The following is a 23,270-nucleotide window of genomic DNA, read 5'->3' as shown; positions in this document are numbered from 1 at the left end:
CAAAAAAATCATCAATATCACATGCAAGTAAAACTTTGCTGAAAGTAATTCAAAAACAGTTGTAGCAGTACATCGACAGGGAACTGACAGAGATTCCAGCCAGATTCAGAAGAGGATGTGGAACCAGGGATATGATTGCTGATGTCAGATGGATCTTGACTGAAAGCAGAGAGTACCAGAAAGTTTACCTGTATTTTATTGACTATGCAAAGGCATTTGACTGTGTGGATCATAACAGATTATGGATAACATTTCGAAGAATGGGCATTCCAGAGCACTTAACCGTGAACATGCGAAACCTTTACGTATACCAAGAGGCAGTCATTCTAATAGAACAAGGGTATACTGTGTAGTTTTAAATCAGGAAAGGTGTGCATCAGGGTTGTATCCTTTCACCACACTTATTCAGTCTGCATCCTGAACAAATAATCCGAGAAGTTGGATTATAGAAGAAGAGCATGGCATCAGGTTTGGAGGAAGACTCATTAACAATCTGTGATATGCAGATGACACAACCTTGCTTGTTGAAAGTGAAGAGGACTTACTGATGAAGATCAGACCACAGCCTTCAGTATGGATTATACCTCAACATAAAAGAAAACAAAAATCCTCACAACTGGGCCAATAAGCAACATCATGATCAATGGGGAAAGGACTGAAATTGTCAAAAATTTCACTTTACTTGGATCCACAATCAATGCCCATAGAAACAGCAGTCCAGAAATCAAATGACATATTGCATTGGGCAAATCTGCTGCAAAAGACCTCTTTAAAGTGTTAAAAAGCAAAGATGTCACTTTGAGGACTAAAGTGCACCTGATCCAAACCATGATATTTTCAATCACCTCATATGCATGTGAAAGCTGGACAATGAATAAGGAACACTGAAGAAAAATTGATGTCTTGGAATTATTGTGCTTGTGAAAAATATTGAATATACCATGGAAAGAACAAATCTGTCTTGGAAAAAGGACATCCATAATGCTCCTTAGAAGCAAGAATGGCAAGACTTTGTCTCTTGTACTTTGGACATGTCTTAGAGAAGAACATCATGCTTGGTAAAATATATGGTCAGCAAAAAAGAGGAAGATGTTCAACCAGATGGCTTGACACTGTGGCTGCAACAATGGGCTTAAACATAACCATGATTGTGAGGATGGTACATACAGGACTTGGCCGTGTTTCATTCTGTTGTATATAGGGTCGCTGTGAGTCCGAACCAACATGATGGCGCCTAACAACAATAACAACAAAGAGGAAAAAGATTGTATTTTGCAACTACTTAATTATTGGAGTAATTATTTCCCTGCTTGATACGGAGATTTGGGAACACAGAAAAATTGTTTTTAAAGAACACATTTTCTTGACGAGTGAGATTTAGATTATGGGACCTCATTATTCTGGCTGTGTGACCATTGCTTAAAGTGGGATCCCAATTTTTGAGTCTCTGAGCTTTGATCTCCTCATTTAAACATGGACCAAATAATGCCTGACATCACTGAAGTGTTGTGAACATCTCCTAATATTTGTGAAAGTGATTTACAAATGTTGAAAATTATGCAAAAGTTAATTATTATTTAAAAAGTAACAGGTTCTTTCTTATGTGTAAGATCTTAAGTAGCCCCATGCAGAAAATGTTGTGGGCCTCCCCCTAACAAATTTCACAAATATATCGGGAAAAAATATATCCTTACAAATAGCCTCAGATTTATTTTATTTTTTTCTGTTGCCAATTATTTCTAGGAAGTTTTAAATTTGGTTATAATTTTATCTCACAGAAGCAGCTAAGAATATTTGACAAGTTTGATTTAATCAATCAGTCAAGGATACACACACGCGCGTGCACACACACACACACACAGAGTAAAACCTGTGAAAGGCAGAAATCTGCCAGAGAAGGAAAACTAAACTATTTTCCACTAATAGAAAGTAACAGAAAAGAGGTGAGATTGCACCTTGTCAAAGGAGAGAAACTTGGGAGTTCTGGAAAAACAAGGCAGTTCCCATTGAGGTCTGGCTCTCACAGGTTTCACTGTATATACATACAAATCTCCATCTATACCTAAATACACATATATAGACGTGTAACCTCTCAACCTGTAGCCTTAGTGTTTACGGTCTCTGTTTCTCTATAACTTCAAGCCTGGGCACAGAGAAGCAGGCGGCTGGTACAATCGTTGGGAGTAGCAGTGGGGTCTCAGCAGAGCTGATGTCACAGTGAAATCATTCACTCAAGCTGACCTGAGGGTGTGCTCCTTACCTGCAGTGCTTTGTGACAACATTGTCGTGTAGCAGAGATAGCCTGGGCTTTGGAGGCAGACTGACATAGGTTCAAGTCTTGGAGTCATTTCACTTTAGCTTTCTTATCTTTAAGATGTAGATAATGCTACCTCACAGCATGTTTTGGGGACTAAATACAGTGGAAAGTATTAAATTATATAGCAGTCCTGGAACAAAGAGATAAAAAATGCTTCATTTCTCCTGCTTGTGGTGCTTCCCTTATTAAGGTACCTGGCTGGTGCTTCCGCCTTCCCCCTCGGCCATCCAGGCAGGTGCTTTGGTGCCTCTGGCTGAGTGCCAGGCACCTTGCTCCAGTTCGGTGGGGTCAAGCTGGCATCCAGCTCACATGCTGCAGTCCTCCATTTGGGAGGCATCTGCCTCGTGAGACAATTTCCTTGGTGTGATGCTAATCGCTTGATCGTATGGGATATAGAAACGTGAATTCCAATCTGCTCATTGAATGAATGCCTGCTCATTGAATATGCACCTCTTTACCACAGGATGGCAATGACCATTTTTCCCCAGAAAAGAATATTTCTGATTTGCATATGTGTGGCTGATGCATGAAGTAGGTTTTATAAATCGCTATGTCATCACCACCAAAATTGCCCTCTGGCCATATTAAAAAGAACCTGTGACAAGGGGCCTATCAAATTGAATGGAAAGGCCATAAAACCATCAGTTCATTTGACATAAAACTGATCTATTATGTGATAATGCTTCAAGTAGAGCCCGGGACCCCATTCATCACCCAGGCTGCTCTGCAGAGAGGCTCTGAGCTGTGTGTTAATGAAACCGTCATGCTCTATGCCCACCACAAATGGCAGTTTCCAATCAACACGGGGACCTGCACACACGAAAATACTCTGGTTGGAAATACATTTTGCTAACTAATGAACTTTGCTGAGAGAAACTTACCTCAGCAAGGAGGATTCTCAGCCTCTAGGGGATACAGTGTCCTCACCTGCAAAAGGTCAGACTAGACCCGCATTTCTCAACAAGAGAACCATCAGAATCACCTGGCTGACCTCTCAAAGTGCAGCGGCCGGCTGGGCCCCATCTCACCGGCTTGGTCTGGGAAGCTTCAGCTTTAAATATTGCCTAGGTGACTGTGAGGCTTACCTTGGCTTAGCCTTCTTTCTCAAAGTGTGATACCAGGACCAACAGCATCAGTATCGGCTGTGAGTTGATGAGAGCTGCGGAATCTCAGACCCCACCCCAGGCCAACTGAATCCGAATTTTAACAAGATCTTCAGTGATTCAATGCACGTTATACTTTGACAAGAATTAGAAGAGCACTTCACAGGTTTGGCTGCATATTAAAACCTCACGGGAAGCTTTTAACTATCCCAATGCCTAGCAGTGCCCCAGACAAATTTAATCAAAATCTCTGGAGGTGGAACCCAGGCATCAGTTTTTTGTAGTTTTGTTTTTTGATCTCCCCAGGTGACTCTAACGTGTAGCCAAGCTTAAGACTAACAAACTTAGAACTTTATTTACAGTTTACAGCTGAGGTGATGGGGCTATGCTAGCTTAGAACCTTAAACTTCTGCTAGGGTACACAGAGCGTGGTCACAGGGATATGCTAGCTTAGAACTTACAGCCGAGGCTCCTGCTAGGGTGCAGAGAGCATGGTGATGGGATATGCTAGCTTAGAACTTTATTTACAGCTGAGGCTTCTGCTAGGGCACAGACAGCGTGGTCATGGGGATATGTACAACAAGTGGCTTAAGGAGAGGGCTGCAAACCTCAGCAGAAAGCAGCACACATTAGTGAGTGCTTGCTCTGTGCCAGGTCTTGCTACATTGTTTTATATTTACCTTGACAAATGTAATCTTCTAGACAACCCTGTTAGTAAGAATTGTTAAATACTCTTAAAATGAGAAAATTGAGGTTCAGAGAGGTGAAGCGATTGACCCAAGGTGATGTAGCTAGTTAACGTTTTCTATGCAACTCCAAAGCCCATGCTTTATAACACCGCCGTCCCCTTCCCGTGGACCACTGCCCCTGCCTTCGTGCTCCTGGGAGATACTATTCAATCGAGCAGGCAGGTGCAGCTTCAGGAGGGATGGGCAGAAACAGGATGATTGTATTTCCATATCATCAGAGCAGAATGTGGGAAAGCATTCAAACCCAAAGCTTTCTGGGAATGGAACTAGTAGAAACTAAAAGAAAATACCAAACCCAGTTTCGACTTGTAGTGACCCTATCTGAGTATGAGTAGAAAACTAGAGAAGCAAAGATCTGACCCAGCTGGTAATGGTCTTAGAGAGGACTTCATCTCCACGTCTTTGATTGGTTTGAATAATGCAAACTTGGGATGCAATAATCATTTTCCTATGTAAAAGGTGGAAACCCTGGTGGAGTAGTGGTTAAGAGCTATGGCTGCAAACCAAAAGGCCGGCGCTTTGAATCCACCAGGCACTCCCTGGAAACTCTATGGGGCAGTTCTATTCTGTTCTATAGGGTCGCTATGAGTTGGAATCAACCTTATGGCAGTGGGTTCTGTAAAATTTCTTGTTTTTTTTTTTTTAACAGCTTTGTTGAGTTATGCTGTTGTTACTGAGTTGACTCCAACTCATGACAACCTTATGTATGACAGAGTGAAATGTTGCCCGGTCCTGTGCCATCTTTATGATAGTTGCTATGTTTAAATTCATTGTTGCATTTATCATGTCAATCCATCTCATTGAGGGTTTCCCTTGTTTTTATTGACCCTCTACCAAACATGGTTCTTTTCTAGAGACTGCTTTTTCCTGATGACATATCCAAAGTAAGTGAGGTATAATTATTAAGGAATAAACTGCAAGTATTTAAAATATAAAATTTGATACATTCAGCATATGCACACATCCACGAAACCATCACCCAATCAAGATAATGAACATATCTGTCACCCTCCCAAAATGTTTCTTTGTGCCTCTTTGTAACCACTCTATCCTGTCTCTCCCCATTCCCTCCCTCTCCCCAGGCAACCACTTATCTGCTTTCTGTCACTATAGACAAATTCGCTTTTTAAAGAATTTTATACAAATGGACAGAATACACTTTTGTCTGATTTCTTTTAATCAGTATAATTAATTTGAGATTCATCCAGATAGTTGCATATTAAGTAACCTCAGTATTTCACAATAAATGGAATTCTAAAGGGCTCAATGACAGAATCTATTGGGGTGAATACCAGTAGACCTCTGATTTGGTTATGAATGAGAGGGAGATAATGAGGACTTGTCAATATTTATGGATTTATTGACCAACTGAAGAACCAGGATGCTAAGTAATGAGCCTGGGGATCCTTACTATGGAGTAGGCACAGGAAAGGGGTCATGATAGCTGTCTCTCCACAGCTGATATAAAAAACTGTCTTAGGGACAAGGTTTACGATTTTTTTCATATAGTCCTAAAAAGCAAAAATTGGATAGTGCCATCAACCTGTGAAAGTTATGTGACTCTGCTGGGTTCAAGACAAGAAAAAAAAAAAATGTTCTTAATTAGGGTTATACAACGATGGAACGTGCTGACCTGTGATCTGGAGAATGCCTATCACTACACTTCTTTGAGTAGAAGTTAGATAACATGCATCAGGTGTATCAAACAGGATTCTGGCATTACATGAAGAGCTGGACTATCTGACTTTTAAGATTTCTTCCAGTTCTGAGAGTCTTTAAGTCAAGAATTCTATTGCACATTACAAATCTGGAAATTATGAGGTGAATTGGGTGGGCTTGTTAGCAGTAGGTGATGACATGAGATAGAAGACACCTGTGCAGTATCATTCGAAGACCAGGTCAGACCGTGAAATGTGCACTCTAGGGAAGGCTCTTCCAGATGGAGAGTACAGGAAGGAAAATGCCCTAAAGTAAGATCTCCACATGACTGAGAATCAGCAGATCTAGTTCCATTTCTCCATGTTCCATGAAAAGCTGATTATCCCAGCTTACAGTGTCCAAACTCTGCCTGTGTGACTGGTTTGGCAGTGAATGTATGCTACCTTTTACTATTAGTTATCTTTTAAAAGTTGAGATGCTTGGTCCTTCAGACCAAAGACTGTGTCCCATGCTTCTTGATATACCCAGAACCAAAAACAGTTCTCTCATGTAACAAGCATACAATAAACACTGATGATCATGATTATAAAAAAGTAGGGACCTGTAAAAGATTTGTGCTGTTGTTTTGCCTTCAAGGAGCATAGAAACTCTTAGAGTTGGGCAGAGGGTAGTGAGAGACTCTTGCTATTAAAAAAGTACACACACATATAGTCAATAAATTATATTGGTTTTGAACCTCTGAGTTTATTTTGTAATGATCCAATTATGTTGTGAATATGTTTATAATTTACTAAAACAATCTATTTTTCTTAACTGAAATTACTGTTAAATGTTCCACTTTTAATTGCTGAGGAATGGCTTTTGTTATGAGTCCTTGGAATTGCACCAAAGTCTTCCTTGGACTAAAATAATACGTAACTTCATAACCACAGCTTGTAATTAGCCTCTCCCCTACTTTGTCATATACTACAGTTTCAAGGGAGAAATAAGTTGCCCAAGATACTGTTTCTGGTACCATTGTTAAGATAGGACACTGACAGAAAGAGATTATTCACACTGCAGAAGTGTTATTGTGATATTGGAATCCTAATAAAAAACAAATCCTTTGTAACTGAGCGGACTCCGACTCGGAGCAAGCCCACAGGACAGGACAGAACTGCCACGTAGGGCTTCCGAGGCCGTAACCTCTGTGGAAGCAGATGGCCGCACCTTCCTCCCAAGGGATGGCTGGTGTTTGAACCATCTACCTTTTGGTTAGCAGTCGAGTGCTTAACCATTGCGCCACTGGGGCTCCCGGGATCCTAAGAAAAAACCCATTGCCTTCAAGTCGATTCCAACTCATAGTGGATCCTAATAGTGAGTGTAAAATTTAATGCTTTAAAAAAAAAATGATACAAACCTGAAGACATGTTCTGAGTGAACGTCAACAACTTGACGTTTGAAATGGAAAAGGTGGAAGGAAACATCTATACTTTTCCCTTCTAAAGTACTGATCAAATACCTTAATGTAAGAACACTATAATTCTGGCTTCATGCTGAATTTAGAAGGGTGTTTACTTGTGATAAAACTATTCTAATCTTGCTTTTCTTCTGCATTTCCCAAAGAAACAACCTGATGATTTTCAAGTAGTAAGTTTTCTTTTCTTTCTTCCTTCATCTTCTTCTTTTTTTTTAAGGCAGCATAGTGTTATGGAGAGAGAACACAAATTTTGATGTCAGAAATCTAGGTAGGAACCATGGTCCTACTGCTCCTTGGACAAATCCCTTCCTCAGTGTCTTTGTCCCCAGTTGGAGATAACATTTGTACTAGTACCTTTAAAACTCTCCGCCTCCTAGATTACTGCCAGGCATTGTTCAACCCTGCTAGGCAGCATTAAGAGTTTTTAAAGTTTTTATTGTTCAAACAGATCAACCAAATATCTTGGTCATATAATATTCTTACATAATAAACTTACTACTCAAAATTCTGGGGCTACATGACACTGATTGGAAGTAGGACATATTTAATCAGAAGAGTTAAAGATAAAAAACCTGTAAGGATTTTATCATCAAGGAATAAACAGGTTAAATGACTAACAAAAGGTTTACTAATTTGGGGAAAGAAGATAAAAAAAGTTCATTCTTTCAGACAAGTAGTCTTTTCTCCATTTTACAAAAGAGGAATTGGTTTAAAATAGTTAAGTAATTTGTTCATGATAACATAATATATATCAGAGGTGGAATTCAAACATTCAAACCTAGATCTGTCTGAGAAAGCCATTTCCCACAACACCAGGGGTTTTCAAACTTTAGTACACATGGAAACGCCTGGGGTGTTGGCTCCAAATGCAGATTCCCAAAAGGACGCTTGGAATCTGTAGGTGTATAAACACACAGGCAGCAGTGAAGGTGGCCCAGAACAAGCGCCTGTCTCTGTTAAGCAGAATCTTCAAATCCACAAAACTAAGCAGCCAGTTACTGAAAACTGCTTATGCAAACAAATCGGAAACCAATTATCTCCACAGTAAATTAGTAGTCATTTTATAAATGCAGAGGATTACAGGTAGCCCCCCACATACAATGGGGTTCCAGTCCAACAACTGTTGTAAGCTGGTTCTGACCAAAGTTCAATACCTCACTTTTTTTTTTTTTAGTTTTCATTATCATTGCCTTTTTATTATCAGTACCTTTATAAAACTTATCTTTATTTGCCTTTGGAGGTTGGAAACATTACATACAAACTTAGAGATATATTTTAATACATATATACATAAAAACTGAAACTGAAGAAAATCAGGGCAAGTCCACGAGAGCCAAAATATGACCTTGAGTACATCCCACCTGAATTTAGTGACCATCTGAAGAACAGATTCGATGCATTGAGCACTAGCGATTGAAGACCAGACGAGTTGTGGAATGACATCAAGGACTTCATCCATGAAGAAAGCAAGAGGTCACTGAAAAGACAGGAAAGAAAGAAAAGACCAAGATGGATGTCAGAGGGGGCTCTGAAACTTGCTCTCAAATGTCGAGCAGCTAAAGCAAAAGGAAGAATTGATGAAGTAAAAAGAACTGAACAGAAGACTTCAAAGGGTGTCTCACGAAGACAAAGTAGTATAATAACATGTGCAAAGAGCTGGAGATAGAAACCAAAGGGGAAGAACACGCTTGGCATTTCTCAAGCTGAAAGAACTGAAGAAAAAATTCAAGCCTCAAGTTGCAATAGTGAAAGATTCCATGCGGAAAATATTAAACGACGCAGGAAGCATCAAAAGAAGATGGAAGGAATACACAGAGTCATTATACCAAAAAGAATTAGTCGATATTCAACCATTTCAAGAGGTGGCATATGATCAGGAACCAATGGTCCTGAAGGAAGAAGTCCAAGCTGCTTTGAAGGCATTGGCGAAAAACAAGGCTCCAGGAATTGATGGAATATCAATTGAGATGTTTCAACAATTGGATGCAGTGCTGGAGTTACTTACTCATCTATGCCAAGAAATATGGAAGACAGCTTCCTGGCCAACTGACTGGAAGAGATCCATATTTATGCCTATTCCCAAGAAAGGTGATCCAACCAAATGTGGAAATTATAGAACAATATCATTAATATCACACGCAAGCAAAATTTCAGAAATGGCTGCAGCAGTATGTTGACAGGGAACTGCGAGAAATTCAGGCCAGTTTCAGAATAGGACGTGGAACCAGGGATATCATTGCTGATGTCAGATGGATCCTGGCTGAAAGCAGAGAATACCAGAAGGATGTTTTCCTGTGTTTTATTGACTATGCAAAGGCATTCGACTGTGTGGATCATAACAAACTATGGATAACACTGCGAAGAATGGGAATTCCAGAACACTTAATTGTGCTCATGAGGAAACTTTATGTAGATCAAGAGGCAGATCGAGGGGATACTGATTGGTTTAAAGTCAGGAAAGGTGTGTGTCAGGGTTGTATTCTTTCACCATACCTATTCAATCTGTATGCTGAGCAAATAATACAAGAAGCTGGGCTATATGAAGAAGAATGGGGCATCAGGATTAAAGGAAGACTAACAGCCTGCGTTATGCAGTTGACACAACCTTGCTTGCTGAAAGTGAAGAGGACTTGAAGCACTTTTACTAATGAAGATCAAAGATCACAGCCTTCAGTATGGATTACACCTCAACATAAAGAAAAAAAAAATCCTCAAAACTGGACCAATGAGCAACATCATGATAAACGGAGAAAAGACTGAAGTTGTTAAATTTCATTTTACTGGATCCACAATCAACAGTCGTGGAAGCAGCAGTCAAGAAATCAAAAGACACATTGCATTGGGTAAATCTGCTTCAAAGGACCTCTTCAAAGTGTGGAAGAGCAGAGATGTCACCCTGAAGACTAAGGTGTGCCTGACCCAAGCCATGGTATTTTCAATCACACCATATGCATGTGAAAGCTGCACAACGAATCAGGAAGACCAAAGAAGAGTTGACACCTTTGAATTGTGGTGTTGGGGAAGAATATTGAATATACCATGGTCTGCCAAAAAAACGAACAAATCTGTCTTGGAAGAAGTGTGGCCAGAATGCTCCTTAGAGGCAAGGATGGCAAGACTGCGTCTTACATACTTTGGACATGTTGTCAGGAGGGATCAGTCCCTGGAGAAGGACATCATGCTTGGCAGAGTACAGGGTCAACAGAAAACAGGAAGACCCTCAACGAGGTGGATTGACACAGTGGCTGCAACAACGAGCTCAAGCATAACAACGATTGTAAGGATGGTGCAGGACCGGGCAGTGTTTCGTTCTGTTGTGCATAGGGTCGCTATGAGTTGGAACCGACTCGACGGCACCTAACAACAACAACATATATATATGTATATACATATATATATATACACACACACACACGCAGATATACATGCACACACACTCAATGCCATGTTCCCAGTCCAAAATAATTAGTGGCTTTACCATCTGTTTCATTTCAATGTGAAGGACATTATTTAAAAGGAAGAGGCTCCTGTGACTTACTGGAAAAAATGCCAGGGACAGAAGATCTGTATTCCAATACTAAAATGCTACTTTGTAGCTATGACCTTGGACAAATTACTTCCCTTGAGCCTCAGTTTATCATCCGTAAAATAAGGACAATAATATCCATTTCAGAGTTACTGTGTGGATCAAATGAGGTAACAACAAATAAAAGCTGTAAAATGTTATGTACATGGAATCGATAAATATGAAGGAATACATTATAAGACGTGTCCTCCAGCAGCAGCTGCAGTGATATTACAGGATGCTTGCACATTATTTTTGTTGTAAACAGAGCTACTTCAGGAGCCCTCTCGCCCTCAGTGGCCTTTTGGCAGGGTAGAGAGTTCTGGATCGTCCCTCCTCAGCCAGAGGCCCAGCAGGGATCACTGTTAGTTGAAGAATGGTTCCTACCATTGTCTTTAGTATTAAACTATACATCAAGATGAGAAAACTAATTTTGTCATCTTCTGGATCTGCAGAACTAGATATGACTTTCAGGAACACTGTCCCATTACATTTTCTCAACATAACAGCTATTTTCTTAAGTACTCTGGTCTCAATCTTAGAGCTGAGAATGGCAGTTTAACACCAGTATCGTATTACAGCATCAGTTTGTGCAGGGAGCATAGGACTCAGTGCCTCAAGAACTAGGACTGGCTCAGCATTTTCTGGCCATATGACCTTGGGCAAGACATGCCTGTAAAATGAGGGCTAACCATAAGGTTGGCCATTTGAACCACCAGCTCCTCCACAGAAGGAAGACGTAAAGATCACAGCCTTAGAAACCCTCTGGGGCCATTCTAGGCTGTCCTGTAGGGTCGCTATGAGTTGGACTCGACCTGACAGCAATGGGTTTTAGCCTAGATGATCCACGAGAGTCTCCATAAGCTCTGGTGTTCTGTAACGCCAAGGCGTCCTTGGCATCTCACAGACCTAGATGACTGGCTGCTTCTTGGATGTCTTCCTATACATTCTCAATACAGAAACTATACACTCTCAATACAGAAACTATACACTCTCAATACAGAAAAATAGATTTAAGAACATTTATACAGAAATAGAAGTTTGAAATGAGAGACTTAAAATAGTTTCAAGATACATTTAGACTGTAATACACGGGTAAAATAGTTGTTCAATTAAGAAACATTTATTCTCTCCCATGGGTAAGTGAAATCGCAGTTATAAACATGATCTAAGAAACACCTGTCTTACAGGGTAACCTGCATTATGACCATAATCTTGAGATGCTAGACAAGATAATTACTCAGCCCTATAAGCTCTGAATTCAGTGATTCTAAGACATTCTTGGCATTTTCTACGTCTAGTTTATTACTTTCTTTTTGGATATTTTCCTTCACAGTTTACAGTCCATTCTCATTACAGAAGAAAACTCTTAGCATACAATTAAACAGAAACAGAGGCTTTCAATAGCAATTTAAAGTAGCTTCAAGATACATTTACAATGAAATATACAGATAAAATAGTGGCTAAGTTAGGAACCATTTATTCTTTTCCATTAGTTAATGAAATTACAACTGTGAACATGAACCAAGGTAGACTTGTCTTACAAGGTAACTTGAAGGTCTTTTAATTATGAAACTACCAACATGAACAACACTTACGGCTTTTACACAATACTATTTTCAAAATAGGTTTCCGACATATAAGAATGAAAATTCTCAGTGACAAGCTTTAGGTACGCAGCTTAGGCGAGGGGTGACCACTTTGTCATCAGAAACAACCACACACACGACAGACTCCCCTTCCCCAGCATCAGGAACTGAAATCAGATACTTTTAAGGCAGAAACAATCCCCCCAAAAGTTTAAATGATTAAGGTTCAAAGATAGTGTGTTTACGAATAAACATAAGATCTCAATTATTCAACTGAATTAGTGGTTTACTCTGGACCTCAACTCCTTTCCTACTACTTTCTGAACTGGGAGTATTTACTAGGCCTCTACTACACAAAGCATTGAGAATACAAAGGAGAATCAGACACGGTCCTGTGGTACACTGGTAAATGTTTAACAACCAGCTCTGAGGAGAGAGGAGCCCTCATAGCATTTACCCATTTCCACGGTGTAAGTACGTTCACTGCAGGAGATTTCAAGTACCAATGATTTGACAAAATTCCTAAAATAGCAAAATTCCTGAAACCTAATTATCTCTCACAAGCCAGTTCAAGCCAGCTCCAAGCATGGTCTCCACACTTAAGTAGCTCACAATCGCTTCATGGCTACATACTACAGAAGATAGAGAAGGACTGGGAAGAAAGAGATAAAATTCAAACACTTGAACTTTTATTTTTTTAAGTAGTTTTAAAAGTTAAAATGGACACTAAAACCTGTGGCATTGTCGTACTTCTCATGTATGTTTCTCTTTTCATCTTGCTAAAATTTACTTGAGAAAATGAGAATGTAGTATACCTGCAGAGAAGCAAAGGCTGAGTGGAATAAGAAGGAAAAAAGAAAACTATTCTAAGAAAGACAGTCATAGTTATGTCTACGCTGGAAGAAAATGTCCACTAATGTAAGAGCAAATATAGTGTACCTGCTCAAATTCCTCTTATATTAAGCCTGTTCAGTTCAGTTCACTGAGCCTGGAGATGTCTCTGGCCGCAGGTTTGACGAGTTAGCTCGCTTCCTTTGCACAGCTCTGAAGAGCATGCTGCTTCACACCACTCACGCTGTCACTCATTAGAAAAGCAGGTTCCAAATTCTGAAGTCTGAAACTGAACTTTCGTAGCACAGTAACTCCCTTAGATCAGATCTTGGGCAACTGCCGGCTGGGGTGACCAGGGAATTCTTCCGGTAGCAAAACGTGGAGTCTGCAGGTTGGGCATGTCCCCTGTTGTACCAACCATGGTCTAATGCACTGAGGAAGCAAAAAGACCCGTGTCAGCCTCTCACATTAGCCTAGGAGAGAGAGTTGTTACTCAGGGATACCAAACAACATGTCTTCTGATGGATCTTAAAGCCCGATCCGGTAGATCACCACGCCAAATGCTACAATCGTGGCTCCTTCTCTGAGGTTTCCTAAGCAACACAGCTGGTAACAGCGGATCACCTTCCTTCAGCCATTATATTCTATTAGCATCTTGAAGCCCCAACCCTGATTTTCAGAATCATCTCAAAAGTTTGGGAATGAATAGCAGTTCTTTCTGACAAGAAGATCAGGGAAACTTGCTTTATTTATTTTCTCTCTATATTTTATTATATATTGTTCTCGTCTAATAATCCAGAGAAACATGCAAAAGTCACAAATAACTGGTATTAAGAAAACCCAGTATTAACAGCATATGGTATTTTGAAATCAAAATTCTTAGGTGATGGATATGCTTCTCAGATTGCACTTTCTTGAGTAACAATGGTAGCGCACCTTGGCCATGAACTATCTGTTAAGTCATTCACCTGAATAATGGCTCTCCAAAAACAAATCAATTTTTACCTGCCTGAATAAAGGAAGGCCAGGCCAGATGAGAGCGGATTCGGAATAGGCGGTGTATGTGAGGCCTACCAACTCTAACCTTGAAAGTACACTGAATACAATACTTGCTTTCTATCCAATGGGCAATGACAATGAATAAGATAAGTTTTGTTTAAAATTTATTTTCCAAATAAGCAGGACTTAAAAACTACAAGCGGGAATATCTTGCGGTTAAATACCTTTCCTGGAGATCTTCTGGGACTTGTCATTCTGTACATGTCTCCTCATGTCAGAATAGATGCCAAATATAATTCTTGACCAGGTATACGTGTCTCCTGGGACCGGTCATTCTGTACATGTCTCTTCATGTCAGAAGAGATGTGAAGTATAATTCTGTGCCAGGTATACGTGTCTTCTGGGACTGGTCATTCTGTACATGTCTCTTCATGTCAGAAAAGATGTGAAGTATAATTCTGTAGCAGGTATACATGTCTTCTGGGACTGGTCGTTCTGTGCATGTCTCTTCATGTCAGAACAGATGCTAATATAATTCTATCCCAGGTATACATGTCTTCTGGGACTGGTCGTTCTGTACATGTCTCTTCACGTCAGAACAGATGTGAAGTATAATTCTGTGCCAGGTATACGTGTCTTCTGGGACTGGTCATCCTGTACATGTCTCTTCATGTCAGAAGAGATGTGAAGTATAATTCTGTAGCAGGTATACGTGTCTTCTGGGACTGGTCATTCTGTACTTGTCTCTTCATGTCAGAAGAGATGTGAAGTATAATTCTGTAGCAGGTATACATGTCTTCTGGGACTGGTCGTTCTGTACATGTCTCTTCACGTCAGAAAAGATGTGAAGTATAATTCTGTGCCAGGTATACGTGTCTTCTGGGATTGGTCATCCTGTACATGTCTCTTCATGTCAGAAGAGATGCTAATATAATTCTGTACCAGGTATACGTGTCTTCTGGGACTGGTCGTTCTGTACGTGTCTCTTCATGTCAGAAGAGATGTGAAGTATAATTCTGTGCCAGGTATACGTGTCTTCTGGGACTGGTCGTTCTGTACATGTCTCTTCATGTCAGAAAAGATGTGAAGTATAATTCTGTGCCAGGTATACGTGTCTTCTGGGACTGGTCATCCTGTACATGTCTCTTCATGTCAGAAGAGATGTGAAGTATAATTCTGTGCCAGGTATACGTGTCTTCTGGGACTGGTTGTCCTGTACATGTCTCTTCATGTCAGAACAGATGTGAAGTACAATTCTGTGCCAGGTATACGTGTCTTCTGGGACTGGTCGTCCTGTACATGTCTCTTCATGTCAGAACAGATGTGAAGTATAATTCTGTGCCAGGTATACGTGTCTTCTGGGACTGGTCGTTCTGTGCATGTCTCTTCATGTCAGAACAGATGCTAATATAATTCTATCCCAGGTATACGTGTCTTCTGGGACTGGTCATCCTGTACATGTCTCTTCATGTCAGAAGAGATACTAATATAATTCTGTATCAGGTATACGGGTCTTCTGGGACTGGTCGTCCTGTACATGTCTCTTCATGTCAGAACAGATGCTAATATAATTCTATCCCAGGTATACGTGTCTTCTGGGACTGGTCATCCTGTACATGTCTCTTCATGTCAGAAGAGATACTAATATAATTCTGTATCAGGTATACGTGTCTTCTGGGACTGGTCGTCCTGGACATGTCTCTTCATGTCAGAAGAGATACTAATATAATTCTGTATCAGGTATACGTGTCTTCTGGGACTGGTCGTCCTGTACATGTCTCTTCATGTCAGAAGAGATACTAATATAATTCTGTACCAGGTATACGTGTCTTCTGGGACTGGTCGTTCTGTACATGTCTCTTCATGTCAGAAGAGATGTGAAGTATAATTCTGTACCAGGTATACGTGTCTTTGAAACAATGTTTTACAGATACGGCTTGCGCGAACTGGCTGTAGTTCACTTCCCTGAGAGATCCTTCCCGTATAAGATTATCTTTTCCTTTGTTAAATTATGTCTCTGCAACAGAGGCTTGGACCATCACTTGTATACCTAGCACTTGCACAGCAGCAGCAGGAATTAATCTGTATAAACGCCAAGAATCAACAAAAGATACGCCAGCATCACAGTTTTTTAACAACAAATGCTCCAACTTGAGCATCTTCAAAGGTAAATACAGGAGCCTGGACAGACCGCTAAGATAAGGCCTGGGCTTTATAATGGTAGGGGGACATTATTAGGTGTGGAGGTACCTTTCTGGACAAAGGACAGTATGTGATGTTTATCGCACATCGAGGCGAAGTGCATGTTGCCCATTCTGCCACTGAAATGCCACATCAATCAACATTCCTCCCAGTCTATTGAAAGGAACTGCCTGCTCTGTGCCATTTCAATCTCAAAACTGGCCACTTCTCTTAAAAGGTGTCTGGAGAGCTGAGAAAGCATGGTGGAATCCGTGACCAGGTATGAGAGAATAGGTTTTGTGTGGTGCCCAAGAGCCCACAGCTATCCCCAGTGAGAACTCGGGCCGCAGCAATGGGTGATGCTGCGTGCACGTGACTGTAAGTAAGGCAGTATAAATCTCACGAAGCTGCTTAAACATTAACAGGACGAGTTTCAAGAGTTACCTGAGCGTGGAATTTGTGAGCACAGGGCAACACAGAGAGGTTTTCTGGAGAGAGATTCTCGTGACAGATGACACACGGCTCCTCCTCCTCCTCCTCCTCCTCCTCCTCCTCATCCTGGGGAGAATACAAATGAGGTTAAGGTCAGCTCATTTCTTTCCCAAATGGAATGTGTTCAGAATCCAAAGTCCCAATCTCACCAAATTCTTGGCTCCTTCCCACGTGGCAGGTTGCTGTGAGCCGAGGGGCCTCCAGGCTGGTTTTGGAGGCCGGGCGGCATTCGGCTCAGGTGAAACACAATTCCCCTTCGGTACTGATTTTCCTTGACTCTGAAAATGAGAATATTATACTTTTTTTTGGTAATTTTTTGGAATTGTTCTAAAACAGTAAGAACAGAAGGAACAGTTCAGAATGGGGTACAGCAAGAATTAGCAAAAGGGTAAAAGTCAATCAGATTCATGAGAAACACTGAAACAAAATTTTGGCAGGTCTTTCTTACATAGGCACAGCTAGGTAATGACAAAAATAACTCTCTCTGTATATATTTTTTAAATAAAACAAATCTTTCCATAAAACAGGTTAAAAAAGTCCCCCTTTCCGAATCATTCAGAGTGACCTAGAATAAATTCCAGGAAAGCCAGTTTATTTCACAGAGATCAGGTGGTAGGTATTTTTAAAAGACTTCCTTTATCATTTATTTGTCCAGCGGAAGTCATTGAACTGTTTACTCTTAGTAGATGATTTATTATGATTAGAGGTTACTGCTTTTCTAACATGGAGTTAACTAAAAGAGGTAACTCCTAGAGGTGAGGGTGGAGATAGAAGGCTTCTTTACCTGAGATCTTTTAGGGTCAGTAAGCTGGGAAATCTTGCAAACAATTTCATCAAATGTCATTGCAGATAAGGACTTTCCATTAGCATCTTTCAGTTTTTGTAAGAAATCTGTGAGCTCCTTCCTAAGAGAGATCAAGTAAGAATTAGTCGTGATTTTTCTCACTGTCTTGAGGACGTGTCCCCCAAACAAGATATAAATCATTTCACATGACTGATGTGTAAGCATATAGAGGTAACACTTCAGGTCTTAGATCTAAAAAAGTAATCACAGGCCCATCTGCATTTTTCTTAAACAAAATTAAAACTAATTTATTCAAAAAACTAATGTGTTCACATAATGTGTCCATGAGTGACAAAGTCTAGTATTTATTTTCTTTCCAAAAAGAAACCCTAACTCTGTTTTCCAAATGCTCACTGTATGACAACTGAATTTGTTATCTACTTATTTATGTACTCAGCTCTTTGTATCTTATCTCTCAAATGTTCTCTTTCTCAGGACTAAAAAATTCCTTTTAACAATGTTGCTATTTGTTTCTCTCTTTTCTATCAGGGTTGATACTTTCACTTTTGTAAAACTCAAACAGGAAAAAAGAAAAATATTAAAAAGAACAGGAAAACAAAGATTAAGGACAACGTTAATTACATGACAAAAGGAACCCAGAATTATTTTAGCCAATATGTCTACTGACCCAAAGTGTTCACCTACATGTTTGGTAGGACAGGTCAGCTTATTTTTCTTTCCCAAATGAAGTGTCATGTGAATGTCGACCCTGTAAAACTACTCATGATTTACTACATATTCATTTTGTACACACAGATTTATAACAACTACATTGCATTTCTACTTTCATCACCTAATCACCATTATGGTACTTATAAAACCGTAATCTAATCTTGAAGCAAAACAGTATACACATAAAAGTTGGTATTCGATAAAAATACTGGTGAAAACTAGAATTATTTCCTTGACTACAACAGCAGAGATAAAGAATCTTCATTTCTATAGGAAGAGAATTAAATAACCTTTTGCTAATGTCAGAACTGTGGAAGGCACAGTGAAATCATGATTTCTTGCATTTAACTGTGTTCCCTAACAAAGGGACTGTAAGAAGCCTCCATAAAATTAAGGAAATAGAACACTAAAACCTGATGATGTCTGGGCTTATGTTGCACACAACCAACTTAAAATCCACTTTGGAAACAGGTTATTAAGGTAATTGTTGCAGCTGGTGGCATTACATCTGGATAGGTTTGCAGCTCGCTGTACTTTGAGTAGATGAGCAGGCCCGAGGTAAGAAGCATCAGTGAGGAAGATCGGCATTTCTGTCCCGCCATCCCTTCCCGGTTAGGTTTCACTTCCTTACCAAAGCTGGAGCCCTGGTAGTGCAGTAGCTAAGTGCTCAGCTACTAACCAAAAGGTCAGCAGTTTGAACCTGCCAGACAGTCTACAGGAGGAAAAGGTGGCAGTCTGCGTCCATAAAGATTACAGCTTTGGAGACCCTACAGGGCAGTTCTACCCTGTCCTATGACCGTTGCTATGAGCTGAGCAGACTCGACGGCAGCATGTTTTGTTTTTGTTTTAACCAAGCTCACGATAAAGAAATGCCTGTGATTTTTTTGGGTGCTAAGCTTCTCTGAAATGTTTCATTTGCCGTAATTATAACGATGGAGGCTGTAGAATATGATCAGCGTGCACCACTAAATAAACACTAAGGTACCTGGACTGTTGTGGAAAGGCGGTTTTCAGTCTGTCCACAATCCTCTCCCAATTCGTCATGGGAAGGTCACTTCCCAGACCTGCACTGGGAGACGTGGCCTCTGTCACAGGGGCTGGCGCAGTCCAGGCTACCCCAGTCATCTGGAAGGAGACAGAGCTGCTGCCAACAGGGAAATGAACACATCTGCTTCAATGTCAGATGCCAGTGTGACATCTCCGGACCTCAGAGCAACTGACAGCAGGTGCGATGACAAGTGAAGAAAAGCAATGCTGACATACAGGCTTCCTTTTCAGTTTTTTAAATAACCAGCACAACAATATTTCTAATAGTTTATAACTACCCTTATTTAAAAAATGGGACATGCTAAAAAAAATAAAATGGGACATGCTAGCTTCAGTAATTCCACACATGTACAGAAATACTGTGGAGGCTATTGCTATATTTCTTATAACAGTGAAAACTGAAAACAACCAAATGTCAGTTAATCGGGTAATAATAAGTTATAATGCATCTAATGAAGTCCTTATGAACAATGGGATAGATATACCCACTAGCATGAAAAATGTCCATGAAATCTGTTCAGTTAAAAAAAGAGTCATGAACATATGTAGCTAGAAAATTTCTAACTTTATGGTATAGTATTTCCCGAGGTGACAATATTAGCAGTCTGTTTACAAAGCTGAAGCACGCCCACTGCACCTGTAAATCCAATTCTTCCTCAGCTTTGTGGTTTAGTGTGTCGTGATTCAGCTTCTTTGCTTTTCAATCTGTGCAGCAACCATCCTAAAAGCAAACGATCTATTCAATCATCCGTCTACCCTCGATTGTTTCCTGTTACAGGAGTAACACTGTAATTGGAAGGACTCTCTAGGAAAAAATATACTTATTTTTGTATCCAGAAACTAAGCTAATATCAGCTAATGAAATAATTATAGTATGTGCAAAGGCTTCACCCACAGTGCCTCGCACGGAAGTATCCATTAAATTGGCATTCAGGTGCCATCACCACCACTACCACCACCAGCATTATCATTCTATTGAAGAGAAGGCGCCCACTGTAGCAATAAAGAACTAGTTAATGTCTATCCGGCCAAGAAGGGCTCTGTACCAGGGGGGCTCTAGGTGGGCCAGGTGCAGCGATGACTCCAGGACAAACTGCAGGCATTTGAGCAACAGCGAGTATAGGTCTGAGGTAAGATTCCTTCACAAAGGTTCTCCCCAGGAACTGCTGCATCTAAAGTAGAAAAGGTAAAAACAACAACAGGAGCTACACACTTAAATATTTACATAGACAATGACCTAAACTCACAGAGTAATATTTGGGAGAAAACAGTGATTTGAAATCCAGACACAAACATATAACACATTTTTTAATTGCATTTTAGATGGTTTACAGAACAAAAATTAGTTTCTGATTAAACAATTAATACACATATTGTTTTGTGACATTGGTTGCCAATCCCACGACATGCCAATACTCTCCCCTTCTGGACCTTGGGTTCCCCATTACCAGATTTCCTGTCTCCTCCTGCCTTCTCATCCTTGCCCCTGGGCTGGTGTACCTATTTACTCTCCTTTTGTTTTACAGGCCTATCTAATCTTTGGCTGAAGGGTGAACCTCAGGAGTGACTTCATTACTGAGCTATAAGGGTGGCTGGGGGCCATACTCTCAGGGTTTCTCCAGTCTCTGTCAGACCAGTAAGTCTGGTCTTTTTTTTTTTTTTTTTTTTTGGTGAGTTAGAATTTTGTTCTACATTTTTCTCCAGCTCTGACTGGGACCCTTTATTGTAATTCCTGTCAGAGTTGTCGGTGGTGGTAGCCAGGCACCATCTAGTTGTGTTGAACTTGGTCTGGTGGAGGCTGTGGCAGTTGAGGTCCATTAGTCCTTTGGATTAATCTTCCCCTAGAGTCTTTGGTTTTCTTCATTCTACCTTGCTCCAGATGGGGTGAGACCAGTGGAGTGTCTTAGATGGCCACTTAAAAGTTTTTAAGACCCCAGATGCTACTCACCAAAGTAGGATGTAGAACTATGTTATGGCAATGGAGCTAGATGTTCTCTGAAACCACGGTCCCCACAGCCCTCAGCCCAGTAATTTGGTCCATCAGGGAGTTAGATGTGTCTATGGAGCTTTCATGACCTTGCCTTGGTCAAGTTGTTCTGGCTTCCCCAGTATTGTGTACTGTCTTACCCATCACCCAAATTACCAGTTATCTCTTGTCTATTTAGTGTTTTTCCCTCTCTACCTTTCTCCTCCCTTGTAATCATCAAATATTGTTTCTTTTTGTGTGTAAATCTTATTATGAGTTTTTTTCAGTAGTGGTCTCATACAATATTTGTCCTTTTGTGATTGACTTACTTCACTCAGCATAATGCCGAACAGATTCATCCATGTTGTGAGGTGTTTCACAGATCACGCATATAACACATTCTTTAAAAAGTATACAACAATGTTAGCTAAACGTAGGAATATTTGGAAAAGCACTGAGCGGTGAAATAGATTGGAAAGGGCACTGAATGAGAGGCAGGAGAACTGGGTTCTACTCCTGCTTTCTCTCTACTTAGCTGGGTAACCTTGATTCCCATTATCAATCTATAAAATGAGAAAACTGGGTTAGGTGGTCTTCAAGGTTCTCTCCCAACTTAATAACACAGGACTATGATTCCAAGTAAGTGTTGTCCATGTTGGTGAACAATATTGACGCTCAGAAACTCCACATAAGAACCCAAGTTGTTTCTTTGTGACATGATGAAGGTCTGGAGGGTCCAGAAGTCAAGGTTTCACTACACAGCTATAGAGAATCGCTGCTGAGAGACACCTGAGGTTTATGCTGGACTGGTTCATGGAAACCCCGAAGTTTATTTTGAGGACCTGAGAACTAATTAATACCTGGAAGATCTGGCCTGATTTAATATTCAAAGAGAAAGTCACGGCCTCAAGATGCTTAGATACAAATGTAGTTGAAGCTGGCCTATTCTGGAACAACTCAGTATCTAGTTCCTGAGCCCCTGAAGCCATTTTATATTTAGAGTCATGGGAAAGTTTAGCTACAACTTAGAGCAGCAGTGTGGGCATGGGCAGAAGGCACAGAATTTCCCATAATCCTACTAAGAATACATCTTACTTCCTGTAGAGCTGCAGGAATTCCTTGGGATTTCTCTGTCAGCTACTTAACACCTTTGCTATCGGAGTATTTGTGTGTGATGGTGCTCCATCCTGGGATAATGATATTCATGATACAGTAGTTCTATGGAAATTGAATTGACAAAAACTATAAAAGGCAATACTATCTTTCTAAACTAAAGACCATGGTATGTATCACGTGATGCTTTTAGCACAGGGTTCTGCTTTCGAAACAACACATGGTGTAACTCCACATATTTCACATAAGGTTTATATTCTGTTATACTCAACCGCGAGTAGAAATAACATTTTCAAAATTTTACTACAACCAGGAGAGCTGATGTCAAAAGTTACCTGCCCCATGTATTTATAACAACGACCAAAAAACAAAAGAGTAGCTGCTGAAGCTGCATGTGTACAACTACCGCACGGGATTTGGTTCCTTGGTTTGGATGTTTAGGGTCATGGTTTCATGGGACAACACAGTTAATCGGCCTAATAATGTGTTTAGTGCTTGTGTTCTACCTCCAAGTTCGCTGTGTAGTGCCTGGGGTCTTAAAAACTTACAAGCAGCCGTCCAAGGCACAACAATTGGTCTTTGTTCACCCAGAGCAACAGACGAAGAAGGAGAGCCAGGAACAGGAGAAGGATATAGAATGTGCGGCTAATTGCCTCATTTGCCATGCGACCAGAAGTGCTGGAT

At 40.4% G+C, this 23,270-nt stretch overlaps 1 protein-coding gene across 1 annotated transcript in view; it reads right to left on the bottom strand.

Moving 5' to 3' along the window:
- Positions 1-7,953: 7,953 nt before the first annotated feature.
- The window catches only part of LOC126061323 (E3 ubiquitin-protein ligase DZIP3-like), a 32,134-nt gene continuing 16,817 nt past the window's right edge, over positions 7,954-23,270 (bottom strand). Inside the window, exons 9-14 of the mRNA XM_049857802.1 lie at positions 20,554-20,679; positions 19,446-19,585; positions 17,729-17,849; positions 17,094-17,222; positions 16,897-17,010; positions 7,954-13,704 (exon numbers count right to left, since the gene is read on the bottom strand). Coding sequence (XP_049713759.1) covers positions 13,594-13,704; positions 16,897-17,010; positions 17,094-17,222; positions 17,729-17,849; positions 19,446-19,585; positions 20,554-20,679 — 741 coding nt within the window. The 3' untranslated portion in view covers positions 7,954-13,593. The remainder of the gene's footprint in view (positions 13,705-16,896; positions 17,011-17,093; positions 17,223-17,728; positions 17,850-19,445; positions 19,586-20,553; positions 20,680-23,270) is intronic.

This window comes from Elephas maximus, chromosome 18 (assembly GCF_024166365.1).
Source record: "Elephas maximus indicus isolate mEleMax1 chromosome 18, mEleMax1 primary haplotype, whole genome shotgun sequence".
Taxonomy (NCBI): Eukaryota; Metazoa; Chordata; class Mammalia; order Proboscidea; family Elephantidae; genus Elephas; species Elephas maximus.
The sequence above is the reverse complement of the archived record's forward strand: the minus strand, read 5'-3'. Positions and strand labels throughout refer to the sequence as shown.